This window comes from Ostrea edulis, chromosome 5, assembly GCF_947568905.1.
Source record: "Ostrea edulis chromosome 5, xbOstEdul1.1, whole genome shotgun sequence".
NCBI classification, from domain to species: Eukaryota; Metazoa; Mollusca; class Bivalvia; order Ostreida; family Ostreidae; genus Ostrea; species Ostrea edulis.
In genome coordinates, this window is record NC_079168.1 from 17,325,114 (window position 1) to 17,342,475 (window position 17,362).

The 17,362-nt window shown below is 33.4% G+C and overlaps 1 protein-coding gene across 2 annotated transcripts; it reads right to left on the reverse strand.

Moving 5' to 3' along the window:
* Window positions 1-4,651: 4,651 nt before the first annotated feature.
* LOC125649864 (tubulin--tyrosine ligase-like) lies at window positions 4,652-17,337 on the reverse strand. Of its 2 annotated transcripts, XM_048877697.2 has the most exons (9): window positions 17,274-17,337; window positions 13,212-13,379; window positions 12,794-12,872; window positions 11,813-12,057; window positions 10,342-10,474; window positions 7,545-7,745; window positions 7,339-7,432; window positions 7,048-7,166; window positions 4,652-5,237 (listed from the first exon to the last, which is right to left on the reverse strand). In XM_048877697.2, exons 2-9 carry the CDS (start codon window positions 13,369-13,371, stop codon window positions 5,129-5,131), a joined length of 1,140 nt encoding a protein of 379 aa, XP_048733654.1. In that variant the 5' UTR covers window positions 13,372-13,379; window positions 17,274-17,337; the 3' UTR covers window positions 4,652-5,128. The 2 variants fall into 2 exon arrangements, with proteins under 2 accessions (XP_048733654.1, XP_048733655.1); XM_048877698.2 differs by lacking the exon at window positions 7,545-7,745.
* Between the last annotated feature and the right edge of the window lie 25 nt (window positions 17,338-17,362).

A 17,362-nucleotide genomic window follows, 5' to 3' on the forward strand; every position in this document is an offset into this window, starting at 1 on the left:
TTGCAAAGGGGGGTATTTTTCTATTTCATTCCTTGGCCCTGATACGTTGTATCTTTGTGCATCTCTTCGCTTTCTGCTGTTATATTCCTCTTCCATTGTCTCTCTTTCCCTCCAAACTTTATCTGCAGACGAATCCGTATCCAATGCTATGGGGCTAGGCGTCTTTTGTTGGATAGTTGTGTGCTGTTGTGGGCCAACAGAAAATGCACTCACTTGCTTCACAGGACATATTATTCCATCCGACCGAACTATAAATCTTTGAAAGCTTTTTCCATTTTTGTCAAATAGTATTGCATTTCTATTCAGATATGGAAAATTTTGATTTACATCTGAAGTTGTCGAGGGATTTTCTGTTACTTCCTTAGCTGATTTCGATCTGAAATTTTTGTGAAATCGACTGTTTGGAGGAAGGCTATTTCTATCGCTCTTTTGGGAATTTTCATCTGTATTCGCCATGTTGCTTTCCTTGCAAGGACTTTGATTTGGGAGTATCGATTGTGCACCTGTATTATCTTCAAACACAGTTTGACTTTGTCGGAGAATATCTGTCATTCTTGAGTTTTCAGGGGAGTTATAAACGGGTTTGTCTTTGTCGCTCAAATTTGATACTTTTCGTCGTTTCAATTCTATGCCTTCTTGACAGGAGGGTGAAAAAGACTCCTCGTCCAGCAATGAGGAGGGGCTTTCTCGAATAGAGTTAAATTCTTTTTCTGTGATAGATGACACATTGTCAATCCTGTATCCTGGTGTACTTATAAGCATGGGTTTTCTAATATCAAATTGCGTCCTTGCATCGGTGTCTCGATTTGTTAGCTGGTCACATTTATCCATGCCCGTGTCCATTTCGCTCATCTTATTCCACTCTTTCTCGTCCTGTTTGGTGCTCAGCCCTACCTGGTAGAATTTAAAATTGTTACATTGGTCCTTATACTGGCAGACATGACAATTGTTGGTTGGATGTATATCTTTAATATGTTGCTCGGCCAGACTTCCATTCCGGGCATATTCACCATTATGTCTTGTTATATTGGGCAAGCTTTTCTTGTGTTCTTTCAGAAAACGATCAATACTATTATGAAGCAAAGAAAATGTTTGGTTACTGTCCGTTTTCGTTCGTATGTCTACAGGAATTCCAGGAAAAGAGAACGTGTTCGATGAATCACAGTCATTAGAAGCACTATTCATATCTTTTCAAGAACTATCCTATTCACATTCTAAAATAAAATGATAGTGATAAAAGCACAAGTATTATGTTTTATAATCTATCTTGGCATACTAAAGATGGACTGTCAGCTTCAAAGGACTGTATAAGATATAAGCCTTATTTTGCAAATTCTTCTTCATTTTAAGAAGTGCATATAATTGTATTGTATATAATCTATAGAAAATTGCTGGTATCCTGATAAACGGCACCATACTGATCGCACGCTCAATCTAAATAGAATGCCAAATTACGATATCCTCAAATAATTTAAGACATTTTCAAGTGAATTATGGCACACAGCAGTTGAAGTAAAAATATTTTCAAATATTTATATTAATCGGTAATAATGGAGAGATCATTGATTCAATTATTCCGCGCAAGTACAAAATTAGTAAAAATAGTCATTGAGTTGTTGATACCAATAATTCCTTTGCTGAATTAATACGCTTTCAATTAGATTAAAGATATCCTTTTTATGTGCACAATAATCCAATTGTTGATTTCTCTTATTGTATGTATTTAGTGTGAGAAATAATTCAGACACGCATTCAACCATACAATTATCCATAATGATAATATCCCTACACGGTATATTCAATTTGACAAATTCATTCGAATTAATGATATCATTAATTATATTAAAGCGGGCGGTAAATGAATTTTTTTTTAAATTATTATTTTCAATTTTAGGAAGAAGAAAAAAAGACTACAAACGATAAAATGTTTCATATCTGGAGTCATGTCAAGATATTTAATATTGAACTCGTCGTAAATATTATCGTGGTTTTATTAAACAAAAATTGAAGTTTTAGAGTGATGATTTCAAATCAATGTTCACATGCTTGCAATTATATGGGTCAAAAAGGCTTTCTCACATATAGTCCTTTGTCTAGAAATATATCGATAAGAAAACAAATGTTATGGACACACCCAATTATTTTTTAAAAAGATTTTTCTTAAATCGTTTTCACACGAATTCCAGTCTAATACGTCAGAATTTATATCCCTTTGAAATATTTATCAGTTTTGAAAAACTATGCTGCTTGTAGAATTTTAAATATGTTTTATAAAAGTTAATCATGTAATAATATCACTAGTGGGGAAAAAAATGCATTTCCTTACCTCGCCGGAAAAGGCCTTTAAACGACTGTCCGAATGAAAGAGGATTTTAAACAAAAACACAAAAACACAACAACTCGTGTGCACATCCGTCTACACGTCCGGTGTTTTTTTCCTGTCCAGTTTTACAACTTTGTGAAAACTTTTTGACATCATGTAGGGAAACTAAGCACTACCCGTATCTTCTCCACATTCAGAAACCATGTACATGGATTTTACAATAGTCTAATAAATACAAACAGAAAAACTTTTCTATAACTAGATTGATGTAAATAAGTCATCCCTAATGTCTTCATTATACAGTATGAGCCTTCTTATCTCAATATAAAATTCCTAAATACACCATTATTAAGTCGGAAAGACGTGTAACGTCTCTAGAAATTAAACAACTAAAGCAACAAATTGTATGTATCTATTAAAACAACATTGTCTCTAAATATGGAGAGAGAAAAAAAAATGTAAAAATATACTATTATGATAGTTTTATTTGTAACTTTAACCATAATCATTAATGAAAATAAAATTTTATCAAAATAAATATTTTGGTTTTATTGAATATTTAGCATTATATAGAAATCAATCTTAATAAGGTGTTTTTGCTTCATTCCGGACCTCCACATAGGTTTTCTAACACAACTATTAATAACAAAAATTTATAAACTTTTTTTTCTGTCATTGAAATAGTAAATCACAATATTGATTTTGCATCACAAATCTCCGACAACAAATTGACAGTTAACATTGCTTTCATGTTGTAATGCAAAAATATTGAAACAGTAAATAATTGAATTTTAAAAATCATATACATGTATAGTACTTTAGTAATTTCTTTCCTCGATAGGGTTTTCAATCAGAGTTGACAGGCACGTAGAATCGAGGGAAGGGGGTAATCCAATCCTTCCTTTTTTTACAATGACCATTTTTGCTATTTTGTAGTGCAAATAAAATACAAACTGCGTCCCCACCCCCCACCCCCCACCCCCCCCCCCCCCCCATTTGTTTTTTATGACAGTAGTAGTAAATAAAATTAAAATAAGCTTATGTTATGAATAAAAACTATTTATTATGGGCATTGATAGTAAAATAACTGACCCACCCCTCGCAAGATTTAGGGAATTGAGGTTTGGTGAATGATTTTTTTTAGGCAGTCGGTGTAGAAGTCTTTTATTACTTTTATTATTTTTGCATGTCACGAGTCCCCCACCCCCTTGGTTTGTTGTGTGGTTCAGTAAATTCAGAAGAGAAGAGTTTCTAGGGTGTGTTTTTATAAAGTTTGATAACTGTAGAATGTCCATATAAAAGTTGGACAAATAACTCTTTGATCCAAAATCTTTAGGGTTTTTTTTTTCATTTAGAAATTTCAATTAAGTTTCAGTGTAATATGGAGTGCCAAATTAACATAAACTCAAACAATTGAAGATATTCTTAATTATTTGAATATATCATCAATTCAATTAGTGTGCACAATAATACATGTAGATTTGATGGGCGCATTAATTCAATTGATGAGTGATGTTGCGAAGTATATTTCACATTATATTGCATGAAGAAATCCCATGCAGTCAGTTACATGCTGTAGACATATTATTCACTTATTACATAATACATGTATTTATTATGAAATATACCTATTAATGTCTTTACATGGTAAAACCAATGCTTCTCTGTGCAACATGAAATGTAGGTCCTTTCTGTGTACCAGCTTTTTGCTATATTTATTGTTTTTTAGCATTTGTAAATGTTTTATTGGCTGGGCTACTTGTGTCATGTGACTAGTCAGCCTGTTTTAAACTCTATCTAGTCACTTTGTAGTTATTAGTCAACACTCTGATGTCAGCCCAGCCAATTCATCGTTACGTATGATTATGTAATATGCAATTTTAGTTGGTAGTCATTTGTTAATTCAATAAATGACAAATTCACTCAATGGTATTCTTTCTTATCTTTTCATTTCTAATGTACGGCAAAAACAAGCTGCAAATTACCAGAATTGTTTTTCTTATATTCTTTGGCAAAAATTGTGAATACAAATATGTTTAGATATGTAGATGCATGTATGTTGCAGTACTTGCTGCAGTTTCCGCAAAAACATTTTTTTAAAAACCAAACCAAATGACTGGTCAATCGTCCGGTCACGTTGGTGTTCGGTGGGCATATGCTTTTTGTGTTTTCTTATTTCTATGATATGACTATTATTTCTATGATATGACAAGGAAATTAGCCTATGCTAGTTTACATACGTTTACCAAAACAAGTGATATTAATAGACAGTGTGGATAAAATTGAAACACATGTACACACACACACAAATAAAACAGAAATCAGGCATTACAGTTACAATGAATATTTATTCATTTTAAAACAATTATAAATAAATATTCAAAAATATCGCAATAAAAAAAGTTAAATATTAAAATGATTCATTATATTATTAAATACACAAGAGAATGCATGGTCACCATACAACTTTATACATAATCTGAAATACATGAATGTAAAAACGAGCTGCTGAGATTCTCTTTGTAAAGAGTAAAAAATATCAAAGTTCACTTATTCATAAAAACATATGTCCTTTTAAACATACAATTTACAATGAACTTCATACTCAACCAAATGTGCTTAAACAAATATACATGTAATATGTAATATCTATGGCACTTTAGTGTAAAACAACCCTGTGTTAAAGTATTTACATGTACATGTAAACAGGAATGTCAAATTTACATCCATGTACTGTACATGAATGTTGTGCTCTGTACTGTTAATGACAACACATATTGGAGCGTGGTGGTCCAGGTCTGTCCTTCACACTTTATGGAATCCATTATAACCCCTGGTGCGTACTTTGTGAGTAGGAAAAACAGGGTCTATTGCAGTAATAACTAGACTTCTGGCAAGATCTGGGAGAAGCTTTCTAAAAACACAAGAATGAAATTGCTGATGCTTTTCTCCTGAAAATTTTATTCACTTCAAGTATAGATTAATCTGACGACATTTAATGTGATTTTGACATATGAAATCAACAGAGAATCATATATATACCTTTGAATCTTCAAAATAAAGCATAACCAAAAAATATCCCAAATCAAATACCACTTAAAATTATATGGTTTTATATAGTCAGTCATTATCAATTTCCTAGAAATCACGATAAGTTTATCATAAGTTTATGGTTAATTATAGATTTTTGTGTGGGTTTATTGTTTTGTGTTTTCATGGTGTACATACATGTACCCAAAAATCTAAATCTTCCATACAGAGGAAAATTAACCTGCTCTAACCTGTTAAAAGCTTTCAGATACAGCTCCCACAAGATTGAAATAAATTGATTGTCTTTAGTACTTTTATATGATATTATATTCTTCATTTGGGTAGATTAATTATCTAAACATACTGTATAATCATTAATTTATGTAGGGGTTTAACTTCTGTTGTTTTGGAGTATGAAAATGCCTACAAATTTAAATCCTCCACAAACAGAGGAAATTAAAATACAGTAAAGTGATAGAGAACAAGAGGTCCATGGGCCACATCGCTCACCTGAGTCACCTTGGCCCATGTCGAAAGATTTTCCATATATTTGCATGTAAAATTTTGGTCCCTATTGTGGCCCGAACCTACCCCCAGAGCCCACGATTTTTACAAACTTGAATCTGCACTATGTCAGGAAGCTTTCATGTAAATGTAAATTCATTTGCTCAATGGTTCTTGAGAAGAAGATCTTTAAAAAATTTCTCTATTAGTATGTAAAACTTTGATCCCCTATTATGACCAATCCTACCCCCGTGTGTAGAATATAATCTGTGTGATATTACACACAATCATTGTGTATAGTATATAATCTGTGTGATATTACACACAATCATTGTGTAGTATATAATCTGTGTGATATTACACACAATGATTGTGTAGTATATAATCTGTGTGATATTACACACAATGATTGTGTAGTACATAAACTGTGTGATATTACACACAATCATTGTGTAGTATATAATCTGTGTGATATTACACACAATGATTGTTTAGTACATAATCTGTGTGATATTACACACAATCATTGTGTATAGTATATAATCTGTGTGATATTACACACAATCATTGTGTAGTATATAATCTGTGTGATATTACACACAATCATTGTGTAGTATATAATCTGTGTGATATTACACACAATCATTGTGTAGTATATAATCTGTGTGATATTACACACAATCATTGTGTAGTATATAATCTGTGTGATATTACACACAATCATTGTGTACTATATAATCTGTGTGATATTACACACAATGATTGTGTAGTACATAATATGTGTGATATTACACACAATCATTGTGTAGTATATAATCTGTGTGATATTACACACAATCATTGTGTAGTATATAATCTGTGTGATATTACACACAATGATTGTGTAGTACATAAACTGTGTGATATTACACACAATCATTGTGTAGTATATAATCTGTGTGATATTACACACAATGATTGTTTAGTACATAATCTGTGTGATATTACACACAATCATTGTGTATAGTATATAATCTGTGTGATATTACACACAATGATTGTGTAGTATATAATCTGTGTGATATTACACACAATCATTGTGTAGTATATAAACTGTGTGATATTACACACAATGATTGTGTAGTATATAATCTGTGTGATATTACACACAATCATTGTGTAGTATATAATCTGTGTGATATTACACGTACTTTGCACAGGCTGGTGCTCCATTGATTTCTATTAGATACACCATCATTTCATCATCCACAACAAAGTCAAAACCAAACAACTGGAAACTTTGGTACCCTAGGAAATTTGTTGAAATCCTCTAAAGATAAAAAATATTGAACCTATAGTATTCACAATGAGCCCAGTAAACCATATAGAATAATACACGTAATATTTTCAAATGTCAAAGTCAGTTACCCACAGTTTATTTCATTTGTCTAAATAGCATTTAATACATCAATTTAAATATTTTTCAATTAAACAAATATTACCTCTTTCACAATTTTGAACACAGTCTTAATGATTTCCTTAACCTGTGGCAAAATAGCAGAATCTAAGGTCACACCAAATTTTGACTGTAAGTACCTGCAAAATTTACAAGTGAAAACTTATATTTCTAAACCACACAGACTACAAGTTTATCATACATGTAACAATAAGAATCAAACAATAATAGTCACAAGCATTCCCAGCTAACCTGTCAAAAGATGGGAAAAACATTTCATTGCCTTCTTCATACATTCCAAAGTTTGCTGAGAGTTCTTTCTGTAAACAATGATTTGTCAGGTGACTGGTGACATCATCCAGATTTTCATGTTGGTAACTTTCCGAGGCAGTGCGTAAAACTCCCTCCTCAAACAGATACACATTGTAATAAGCATCTAGTAACACCCAGCACCTGTAAAGTACAGAGACACATTGTAATAAGTATCTAGTAACACCCAGCACCTGTAAAGTACAGATACACATTGTAATAAGTATCTAGTAACACCCAGCACCTGTAAAGTACAGAGACACATTGTAATAAGTATCTAGTAACACCCAGCATCTGTAAAGTACAGAGACACATTGTAATAAGTATCTAGTAACACCCAGCACCTGTAAAGTACAGATACACATTGTAATAAGTATCTAGTAACACCCAGCACCTGTAAAGTACAGATACACATTGTAATAAGTATCTAGTAACACCCAGCACCTGTAAAGTACAGATACACATTGTAATAAGTATCTAGTAACACCCAGCACCTGTAAAGTACAGATACACATTGTAATAAGTATCTAGTAACACCCAGCACCTGTAAAGTACAGAGACACATTGTAATAAGTATCTAGTAACACCCAGCATCTGTAAAGTACAGAGACACATTGTAATAAGTATCTAGTAACACCCAGCACCTGTAAAGTACAGATACACATTGTAATAAGTATCTAGTGACACCCAGCATCTGTAAAGTACAGCGACACATTGTAATAAGTATCTAGTGACACCCAGCATCTGTAAAGTACAGCGACACATTGTAATAAGTATCTAGTGACACTCAGCATCTGTAAAGTACAGATACACATTGTAATAAGTATCTAGTAACACCCAGCATCTGTAAAGTACAGATACACATTGTAATAAGTATCTAGTAACACCCAGCACCTGTAAAGTACAGAGACACATTGTAATAAGTATCTAGTAACACCCAGCATCTGTAAAGTACAGATACACATTGTAATAAGTATCTAGTAACACCCAGCATCTGTAAAGTACAGAGACACATTGTAATAAGTATCTAGTAACACCCAGCATCTGTAAAGTACAGATACACATTGTAATAAGTATCTAGTAACACCCAGCATCTGTAAAGTACAGAGACACATTGTAATAAGTATCTAGTAACACCCAGCACCTGTAAAGTACAGAGACACATTGTAATAAGTATCTAGTAACACCCAGCATCTGTAAAGTACAGAGACACATTGTAATAAGTATCTAGTAACACCCAGCATCTGTAAAGTACAGATACACATTGTAATAAGTATCTAGTAACACCCAGCATCTGTAAAGTACAGAGACACATTGTAATAAGTATCTAGTAACACCCAGCACCTGTAAAGTAGAGACACATTGTAATAAGTAAGTGAGACACCCAGTACCTGTAAAGTATGATGTATAAAGGAAAACACACTTACAGAGAAGTGCTGGGGATGAACAATTTTTATTTGTTATAACTGCATGTAATTCTTTATATCCAATAAGTTCAAATTGGAAAAGAAAATCACTGCCCTGAAAGCATGAATTTATCATAAGTATGTTTGCTGTAACTGTCTTTAACTGTATACATTTACTGCATGATAGTGAGGGAGATATGAAGATTTATTCACCCAAGAAAAATCATATTCCTCGAGGGCATTACCCTCGGGGAATATGATTTTTCTTGGGTGAATAAATCTTCATATCTCCCAAACATTCATGCAATAAATTGTTTATTATACCGAAACAAAGCAAGGCTCAAAGGTGCATTTGAAATTGGAGTCCGATCATCTATATACATTGTATGTAGCTGAGATCATCCTAACAGTAACACCGCACCGTCAACGTATTACGGTAGAAGGTACAAACAACGAAATACAGTGATATGATAACCAGTTTTTGTATTTCCATTCTCCTTGGATGCTGATTTACTTGCTTGTTTTTGTATCAAACAAAACCATGCATTCAACTGTGTATCAGAGACCCGCATATTATGTGCCTTATGAATTATGGAAGTAGAATGACTCGGACTTATTGTGACGTCACAATACACTTCGTCTACCTTGACGTTAAATTTATGGAAAATGCACAAGGCTGCCCAAGAGGTAAATATGATACTAGGGAGATATGATGTTTGAGTGGGAGATATGAAGTTTTGTCATCCCTGGCATGTGACCGTCTAGACCAATCAGATTAAGCATTGCATAGAATTCTCATACTGAGGTATTATAATATGCATTGTCATTGCAACGGACAAAATTAACATACACAGTATTTATCACAGAACTTGAAGATTGGGGTTCTTGATAAAGTCTATTGGAAGGAGTTCATAATCTAACAGATTTTCATCAGCTAACAATTAAGTTAAACATTTAATAAAATATTGAAGAGAATAAATATGAACAGTATTTACAGGCGAGTTGTACTACAAATTTGTTTGTCCATTTCTTGTCTGATAGTGATAATTTTTGTACAGTTTTGAACTGATGGTGAAATATATATGTTTGATTTGATATATTCATTGTGCAGCATTTTGTATTGAATGGATAAATAACAAGATGGTGTTGAATAATTATAGAAAATAAGTGCATGCACTGGAATTGACATCATTTCTAAAGTTGAAGTAATCATGTGTTAAGAATTTGATCCTATGTATGCATTTAAAAGTGTCATGCACATACTTTACATGTATTCATAAAAGAGTTTGATATTCTACCATGTATGAAAAATGTATAATAAGCAATACATGTACCTGATATCAAATTTGCGACCTCCTTCCAGTAGTAATGGATTGTCTATGTATCTCTGAATCACAAAAGCCTGAGTTTGATGATCAATGAAATGGACCAGCTCTGACACATCTGGAGATATTTTTATTCCTTCACCTAAAATGACCCAATATTCGATATCTTACATGTGTTTGTAGATTTCATATATACCCATGAATCTACGACGTCAATGAAATGCACAATTAATTTATCCATGCATGAGTATATGTCCAGTCAATGTCAATAGTATCCACAAATTCAAATCCAAACAAAACTGTGAAATGTTGACGATCCAAGAAAATGAAATTACTGCAACTGAATACAGGTATCATTTTCATCCTCTTTAAAAAGGAATCCTGAAATTTAAAACCAGGCAAATTTAAATCTACTCAATACCCTTACATTCATTGCAGCAATAAATGGTTTGGGGCAAAATTCAAAATGGGACAAAATTGTTATTGAATACATTGTACACCTGGCCAAAAATAACACATGGGAAAACTTTACCAGTTTACAGTATTACGCAGTAATATCTCACGAAACATACATGCATAATACAGTATGGAAAAAAATTCCAGGAATTACTGTGACAGCATACTATACATGTTTTATTATCCTTCAGAATAGTACAGTCAATTTCATTGGTCGAGGGCTGGTCACGTGGAGGGAGACAATTTGTGATGTCTCCCTCACGCGCAGGGTGACAACTGTGTTGTCTCCCTTTAGAAGATAACTTCTAAAGCTCCATTAAAAATAACTTCTAAAGCTCCATTAAAAATAATTGAAAATACCGGTATGCGGGATCGTTAATCATAAACTTCAGCGTCAACATTAACGGTCACAAATAACAATCGAGAGGAAAAATATTACCATTCTAATGCAATTTTGCATTTCGCTTGATGTTTACGCTTTTGTCTTGAAATACGTTACGAAATGTTTACGTTTGACGTTATGTTTTTGCGTCATTCTACTGTGACATCACAATTGAAAGCTTTCTCTCGTTTAACTTTCTCAAACCTCAATGTTTTGATTTCGTTAACATGTATATATCTAATAAATGTATGACATTGAGTGTAAAACAAAAGTGTGTATGTAGTTGAGAGTAACATTGATTTCACCCCTCAAACTATTGATAAGTTATCAGAATTTTCTGCAGAGAAAGTTATTACGAATTTGTTGACGTTTCAAATAAAAAAGATACATGGTACAAGTCAATAAATGTGTGATAGTTTTTTTAACGTTTAGATTCTTCAGGATAATAAAACTATTATGGACTGTTTAGCAGGGAGACATAACAAATTATCAGATCTTGGTAGGGTTATCACAAATTTGTGATGTCTCCCTGCTAAACAGTCCATAATTGTATATTATCCCTTCTTTTGAAAAGACCGATATTTTAATACTGAAAAGTTACACTAAATTGAAAAAAATATATTTAACAGAATTTTTTCTTACCTTTCGAGCCAGAAGAAGATTTGGCGATCCATACAACTGGCTTTTTATTCTTCATGTTCAGGACCTCTGACCTTTTCATCAATTCTTTTCTCTCGTCTGGTTTGGAAACTTTCCGTGGTAGCGGCTGAGCAGCAGGTGGAGCAGGTTCCATGTTTTTTGCTATATCTTTGGGACAAATAATGAAAGACTCTGGTAGCCATTTTGGCAAGGGTTTTGCTGATGTAGTATAGAACTGCTTGAAAACTCTGAAAAATTACCGGTAATACAGTAAAACACATTTACAGCAAACACACTCATAGAGCAAAGTGATCTTCATTCCCTAGAGTTTTAAAACATATCATGAACTTATTGGATATAATGAATTACATTTATAATGAATCAAGATTGTTCCTCCCCAGCACTTCAATATAAGCATGTTTTACTGTATTCTCCAATAACATTTCACTCAAGAATTTAAGGAGGAGTGCTACACCAGAGAAATTTGATGTAGATGAAAAGTGGAGGATATGTACAACAATAATTTTAAGTTGAAAATTTTCAAATTTACTTTATTTTGTCAAAAAATACAGTTTTAGTAGAAGGTAATCTAAAAAAAAATTAAAACCCCTGCTGTACTTGAACCTGCGACCTACAGTTCAGCAGTCGGTATGCTAACCTACTGAGCTACTCGGCGAGGTATTTAAATTGAAAAGGAAAGTCAAATATGGCTGATATTGATTTTTTCATCCATGTTTTTAAAGAAAGTCAGCCATTATGACGATGTGGAGTACCTCCTTAAAAACCTGATGCTCCGTTTATCTACATGTTAACAAATTCTCTAGAATTGTGTAACAGGAATCATCTACTTTCAAGTTACATTCACATAGTATTTGATAATATATGACCTTACAGTGTGTAAAAGAATCAATGGATATCTAAGCATGCCTGTTGTTTTCCTTCTACACAACACGCCCGAGTTCCCCAGTTTATTGGATGTCTTACCGTACTAATGCAGTTTTTCTGCAGATGACATCTGATCCTCTGTAGTAATTTACCAACTGCATCAGTCCTGGTTCATGACCTAGAGACAATGAATGAGGTTAAGATTAATATGTTGTTTGTTTGTCCTGACAAACAGATATAAATCTCCCTGATTTAAAACATGAATGGCTTTTTGATTACAACTTGTTTTTCCCAATTTTATCTGAAATTTCATAGGTGTGTCATAGTCTCCTTGACTTCAAGAGAACAAATTATCTTCACTATCAATAAGTCATATATTTTGAAAATAAAAGTCATGCAGTGAGTTATTCTAACTCTAATATTCAACACTTTTTACAGTGGTTATACAGTCTTCTTAAAATATGAGCATTACAAAGTAATTAGTCATCTATCCCATTCTAAGTAGCAAAACACAAACCAAGTCTTCCAAACTGCAGTTTATTTCTCTCCCCAAACATGAGATGGAAGCTTGCAACATTTGATGATAACTTTTTCCAGTCTTCGTCATTATCCAGGAGGTATTTAGACACAGCCTTGTATACAGAACTATGGACATCCCGCTTGACAAATCCATACATTTCTGACCCTGAAATTTTAACAAACATTCAGAGATAGACCACCCGTCTGCTGTATATCAACATTTATAGTTTCCCTTGGATTAAGAACTACTGTTGCAACCATAGCTGGGAATATATCAATCAATACCATTTTGACCAGTTACTAGAAGACCACTAATCCACTTTCTACAACTAAATGTAGCGGTCAGCCAGGTTCGATTGTGGTAGAGCACCTGAATAGAGATTCAGGGGGTCTGGGTTCGAATTCCAGTCTGGTCTGTTGCATTTTCTCCCGTCCTGTTACATTTGGGGCTATAGACCAGTCCCTGGAACTGACAGGTGAAAATGCCTGCCAGGGGATTAAGACCCTGGGTTGATGTTTCAAGTGTAAAGACATTCAAGGAGGGAGGAATGTAGCGGTCAGCTTGGTTCGATCGCCGGTGGCCAGATAGCTCAGTTGGTAGAGCACCTGACCAGAGATTCAGGAGGCCTGGGTTTATAACCTGGTGTGGTCCATTGCATTTTCTCCTTTCCTGTTACATAATATGTTTATATTATCTTTACAACAAAGACTGCATGAATCAATTTGAGACCCGAATCAACATCAGAATAAATAATGTGATCATGCAAAAATCATTCTCATTTTGTAAATTAAGATACAGATATTCTGAGAGAAGATAAGGGAGTCATACATTAAGCAAGTGACATGACTCCATTGTTGAACAATGCATGCATGTTGTTCCGGTCAGTTGGGACTGCCAGATAGGTCAATTTTAGCGAGAGCATCTAACAAGAGATTCAGGGGGTTCAGGTACAAATTCCAATCTGGTCTATTGTATTTTTCCCATCCTGTTATGTTTGGTGCTGTGACTAGGATCCTGGAACTGACAGGTAAAAATACTTGACTGGGGGATAAAAATCCTGGAATGATGTCTTCAAGGCATAAAGACATTTAAGGAGGGATGAATATGGCAGTTAGATGGGTCTGATTGCCAGCACCAGATAACTCAACTGGTAGAGCACCTGTATAGAGATTTAGGAGGGCCAGGTTCAAAACCCAGTCAGATCTGATGCATTTTTCCTTTCTGTTACCTTTAGCATACTGTAGATTCCTAAATGTATACAAGGAATTTATATCGCGTAATTTCACAAGAGGCATCACCTGAGAGATAAAATTTCTTATTTCTAATTTTCTGCCGCTAAAATTCTTGATTAATAGACTAATCACGAAGTCATGTTCACATGGTTTGATGGATTTTATCAGAATCAAATACGCTAAATATCAAACAAGCCTCAGACTATTGCATTCTGTGTTAAAATGTATATTAACCACATAAGAATTTTATTATTATCATGATCAGAGGACCTGGTTTGGTGAGATTATATTAAGCCCAGTTAAGACATCACATAGTCAAACCAAATAATATAATTTTATTCAGAAATAGGTTGTACACAAGAGTGTCAAAGCCTATAAATTGCCTTCCCACCTATAGTGTATCGGTATAAAACAAACGTATGTGATAAGTCCCAGTGACCCAATTTCAGAATGTTTTTGAGGCCCCTGTCATATAACAGGATATAATTTTCTATGTTGAAAAAAAAATACTCCAATGATCCTAACGACTGTACTTTTTGATCTCATTAAGTAGGATTACATTTACGAATTGTAACATCGATCAAAGCTGGGATAATAAGACAATAAGACAATAGATGTGATGTCATGTAGCATACTTGATTCTGATAAAATCTGGCCAAATCGAATTTAAAGCCGGGTATACCCACGACAAGATACCCAAGACGAATTACGTGACCCGGCTACAAAAATATTCCCCTTTCATTGTATTAACATTGTATAAACATTATTTGGCATCGAAATGACCAACACAATTACAAATGTTTACTTCATCAGTGTAAAGATTCTAAGAATTTTCTTGGATTTCCAATTACGTACTAAAAAAAATCTTTACCTAATTAAGAAAAAAACTTAAGTATCAATTCATAAAAAAGTTAAGCACCGTTCTTAGCTAAGTACAGTTCTTAGTAATTTAGAAAACTTAAGTTGGGTCACCCTAGCAACACACAGCATTTCCCAAACAAGGAGATTATTTTGTACAACAGAAAATACAACCCTATGGTTAATAGCGACCAGTCATATCGAATTTCCAGTTTCAACTCCTTACCAACAGCCCGTTACTTAAATTAACATGGCACGCAAGGTGAAAATCAATTACCCCCGATATGCCACATTACTTGCTATGACATAAAAACTAGACATCAAATGATCATGATCATCTTGATTAATCAAATAATTAAAGTATTAGAGGGCAAAGCCCTCTCATGGCCTGAAGGATCGCGAGAGCAGAGATCTCCCTATAGGTAACAAGTATATATATATACATGTCTAAAAGGAAAATACTATACATACTATCAAACTTGAAAATTTTGGTCAAAATGGTGTAGATTCAAATGCAACTTCGAGTACATGTATTTCTTCATTTTGAATCTTGTGTAATGAAATTCACATCATTCTAAGATGTTACATAAAATCCGTAAATGCATATAAATCATATTTTCTTTGTCATATGTAATCAATCCTCCATTTACGTGATTGTACCTGTCTCCTATGTTTGTAAATTGGCAAAACACTGATGCTGAATACGATGTCACAATGCACTGGACTTACATCAATTGTGTATATTTCCCATGTTCAATTGGCGGATCAAATGTCTAAGTTAGGATGCTTTTAATAGAGCTCTGTCCTCACACATATTAGGTGCTAACTTCAGAATATTTTTTTGTCCATGCAGTTATGGATATAGATACTAATGCCAATACTTTTTGCTTTGCCAAAAAACATGTTCATATCATAAGACATATCAATATATATATATATGCTTGCGCCCACGACAAAAGGGCCCTTATGGCAATTTTTACCCATTTTCACTTTTTAGCAGATTCTGATAGAAAATAGGTAGATGATTCAAAATATGTAATTTTATAGCCCTCCTTCACTTCTGACATATTTTTCTGCGTTTGATGCACTTATATATTCTGTAGCATCAGCGTAACGTCATGACGTTCTTGACGTCATTCCATAGAACAACAATTTAATCTGAAATAAACTAGATGATCTAAGTCTTAATTTCATTTCCTTAATTGTTTGTGTGTGTATTGTGTGAAAAAATAGAAGCTCAAAATGTTTAGGCACTCTTAATGGTTTTAAATGGAAATGAATATCAACACTTGATATTCACGACTTAAACGAAAATTAGCTTTTCACTGTTTTATTTTAAAAAGTAAAACATGAAATATACCGTGTTTTGCCGAATAAGATACGCATTGCTATTTGATACGCACCCCCTTTTTGAGTCTGAGAATTGAGGAAGAATAGCAACTCGTGTGTATAATTCGCAGCAAAAATTCTGACCAAGCGGTAATCTTTATTTTATTATTTGTGATTAATATCACTAGAAATTTTTGTGGAAATAATGTAACCTGTGGTTTGCGACAATGGCATCCAAGGGCTTGTGAAATAGAATGAAACAATAACCCATAGTTTGCGACGATGATATTGTATATGGGATGAACCGACTCCCTTGGGAGATAGTTTGGATCCTCTCGTGTAGGCCTATATGTACCAGAGCGGTCTCCCTAACAGTAGCAACGTCAACATATCAAACAACAAAATTTCCAAACAACAGTAACATATGATTAATTTTCAGACACTAAAATTGTGTTAACATATTAAATGACAAGTTTTGAAAACAACATTTAAGATATGGCAATTAAAAGATATATTTTCCCTGAAAACGCAATCCTACAAGGAATCTGCCTCTTTAGTATTATTCAAAGTTACATTTAAAAGAGACACGCTTTATTTAAACACTAAATTATAGTAAATAGATTCATATTCATTGACATACGTTCAAATTTTGTTTATCCCTCACATGGTGACTGACATTAGGAGCTCTTTTGGAAGGGAGGTGCGAATAGTTATAGAAAAATTACTCTT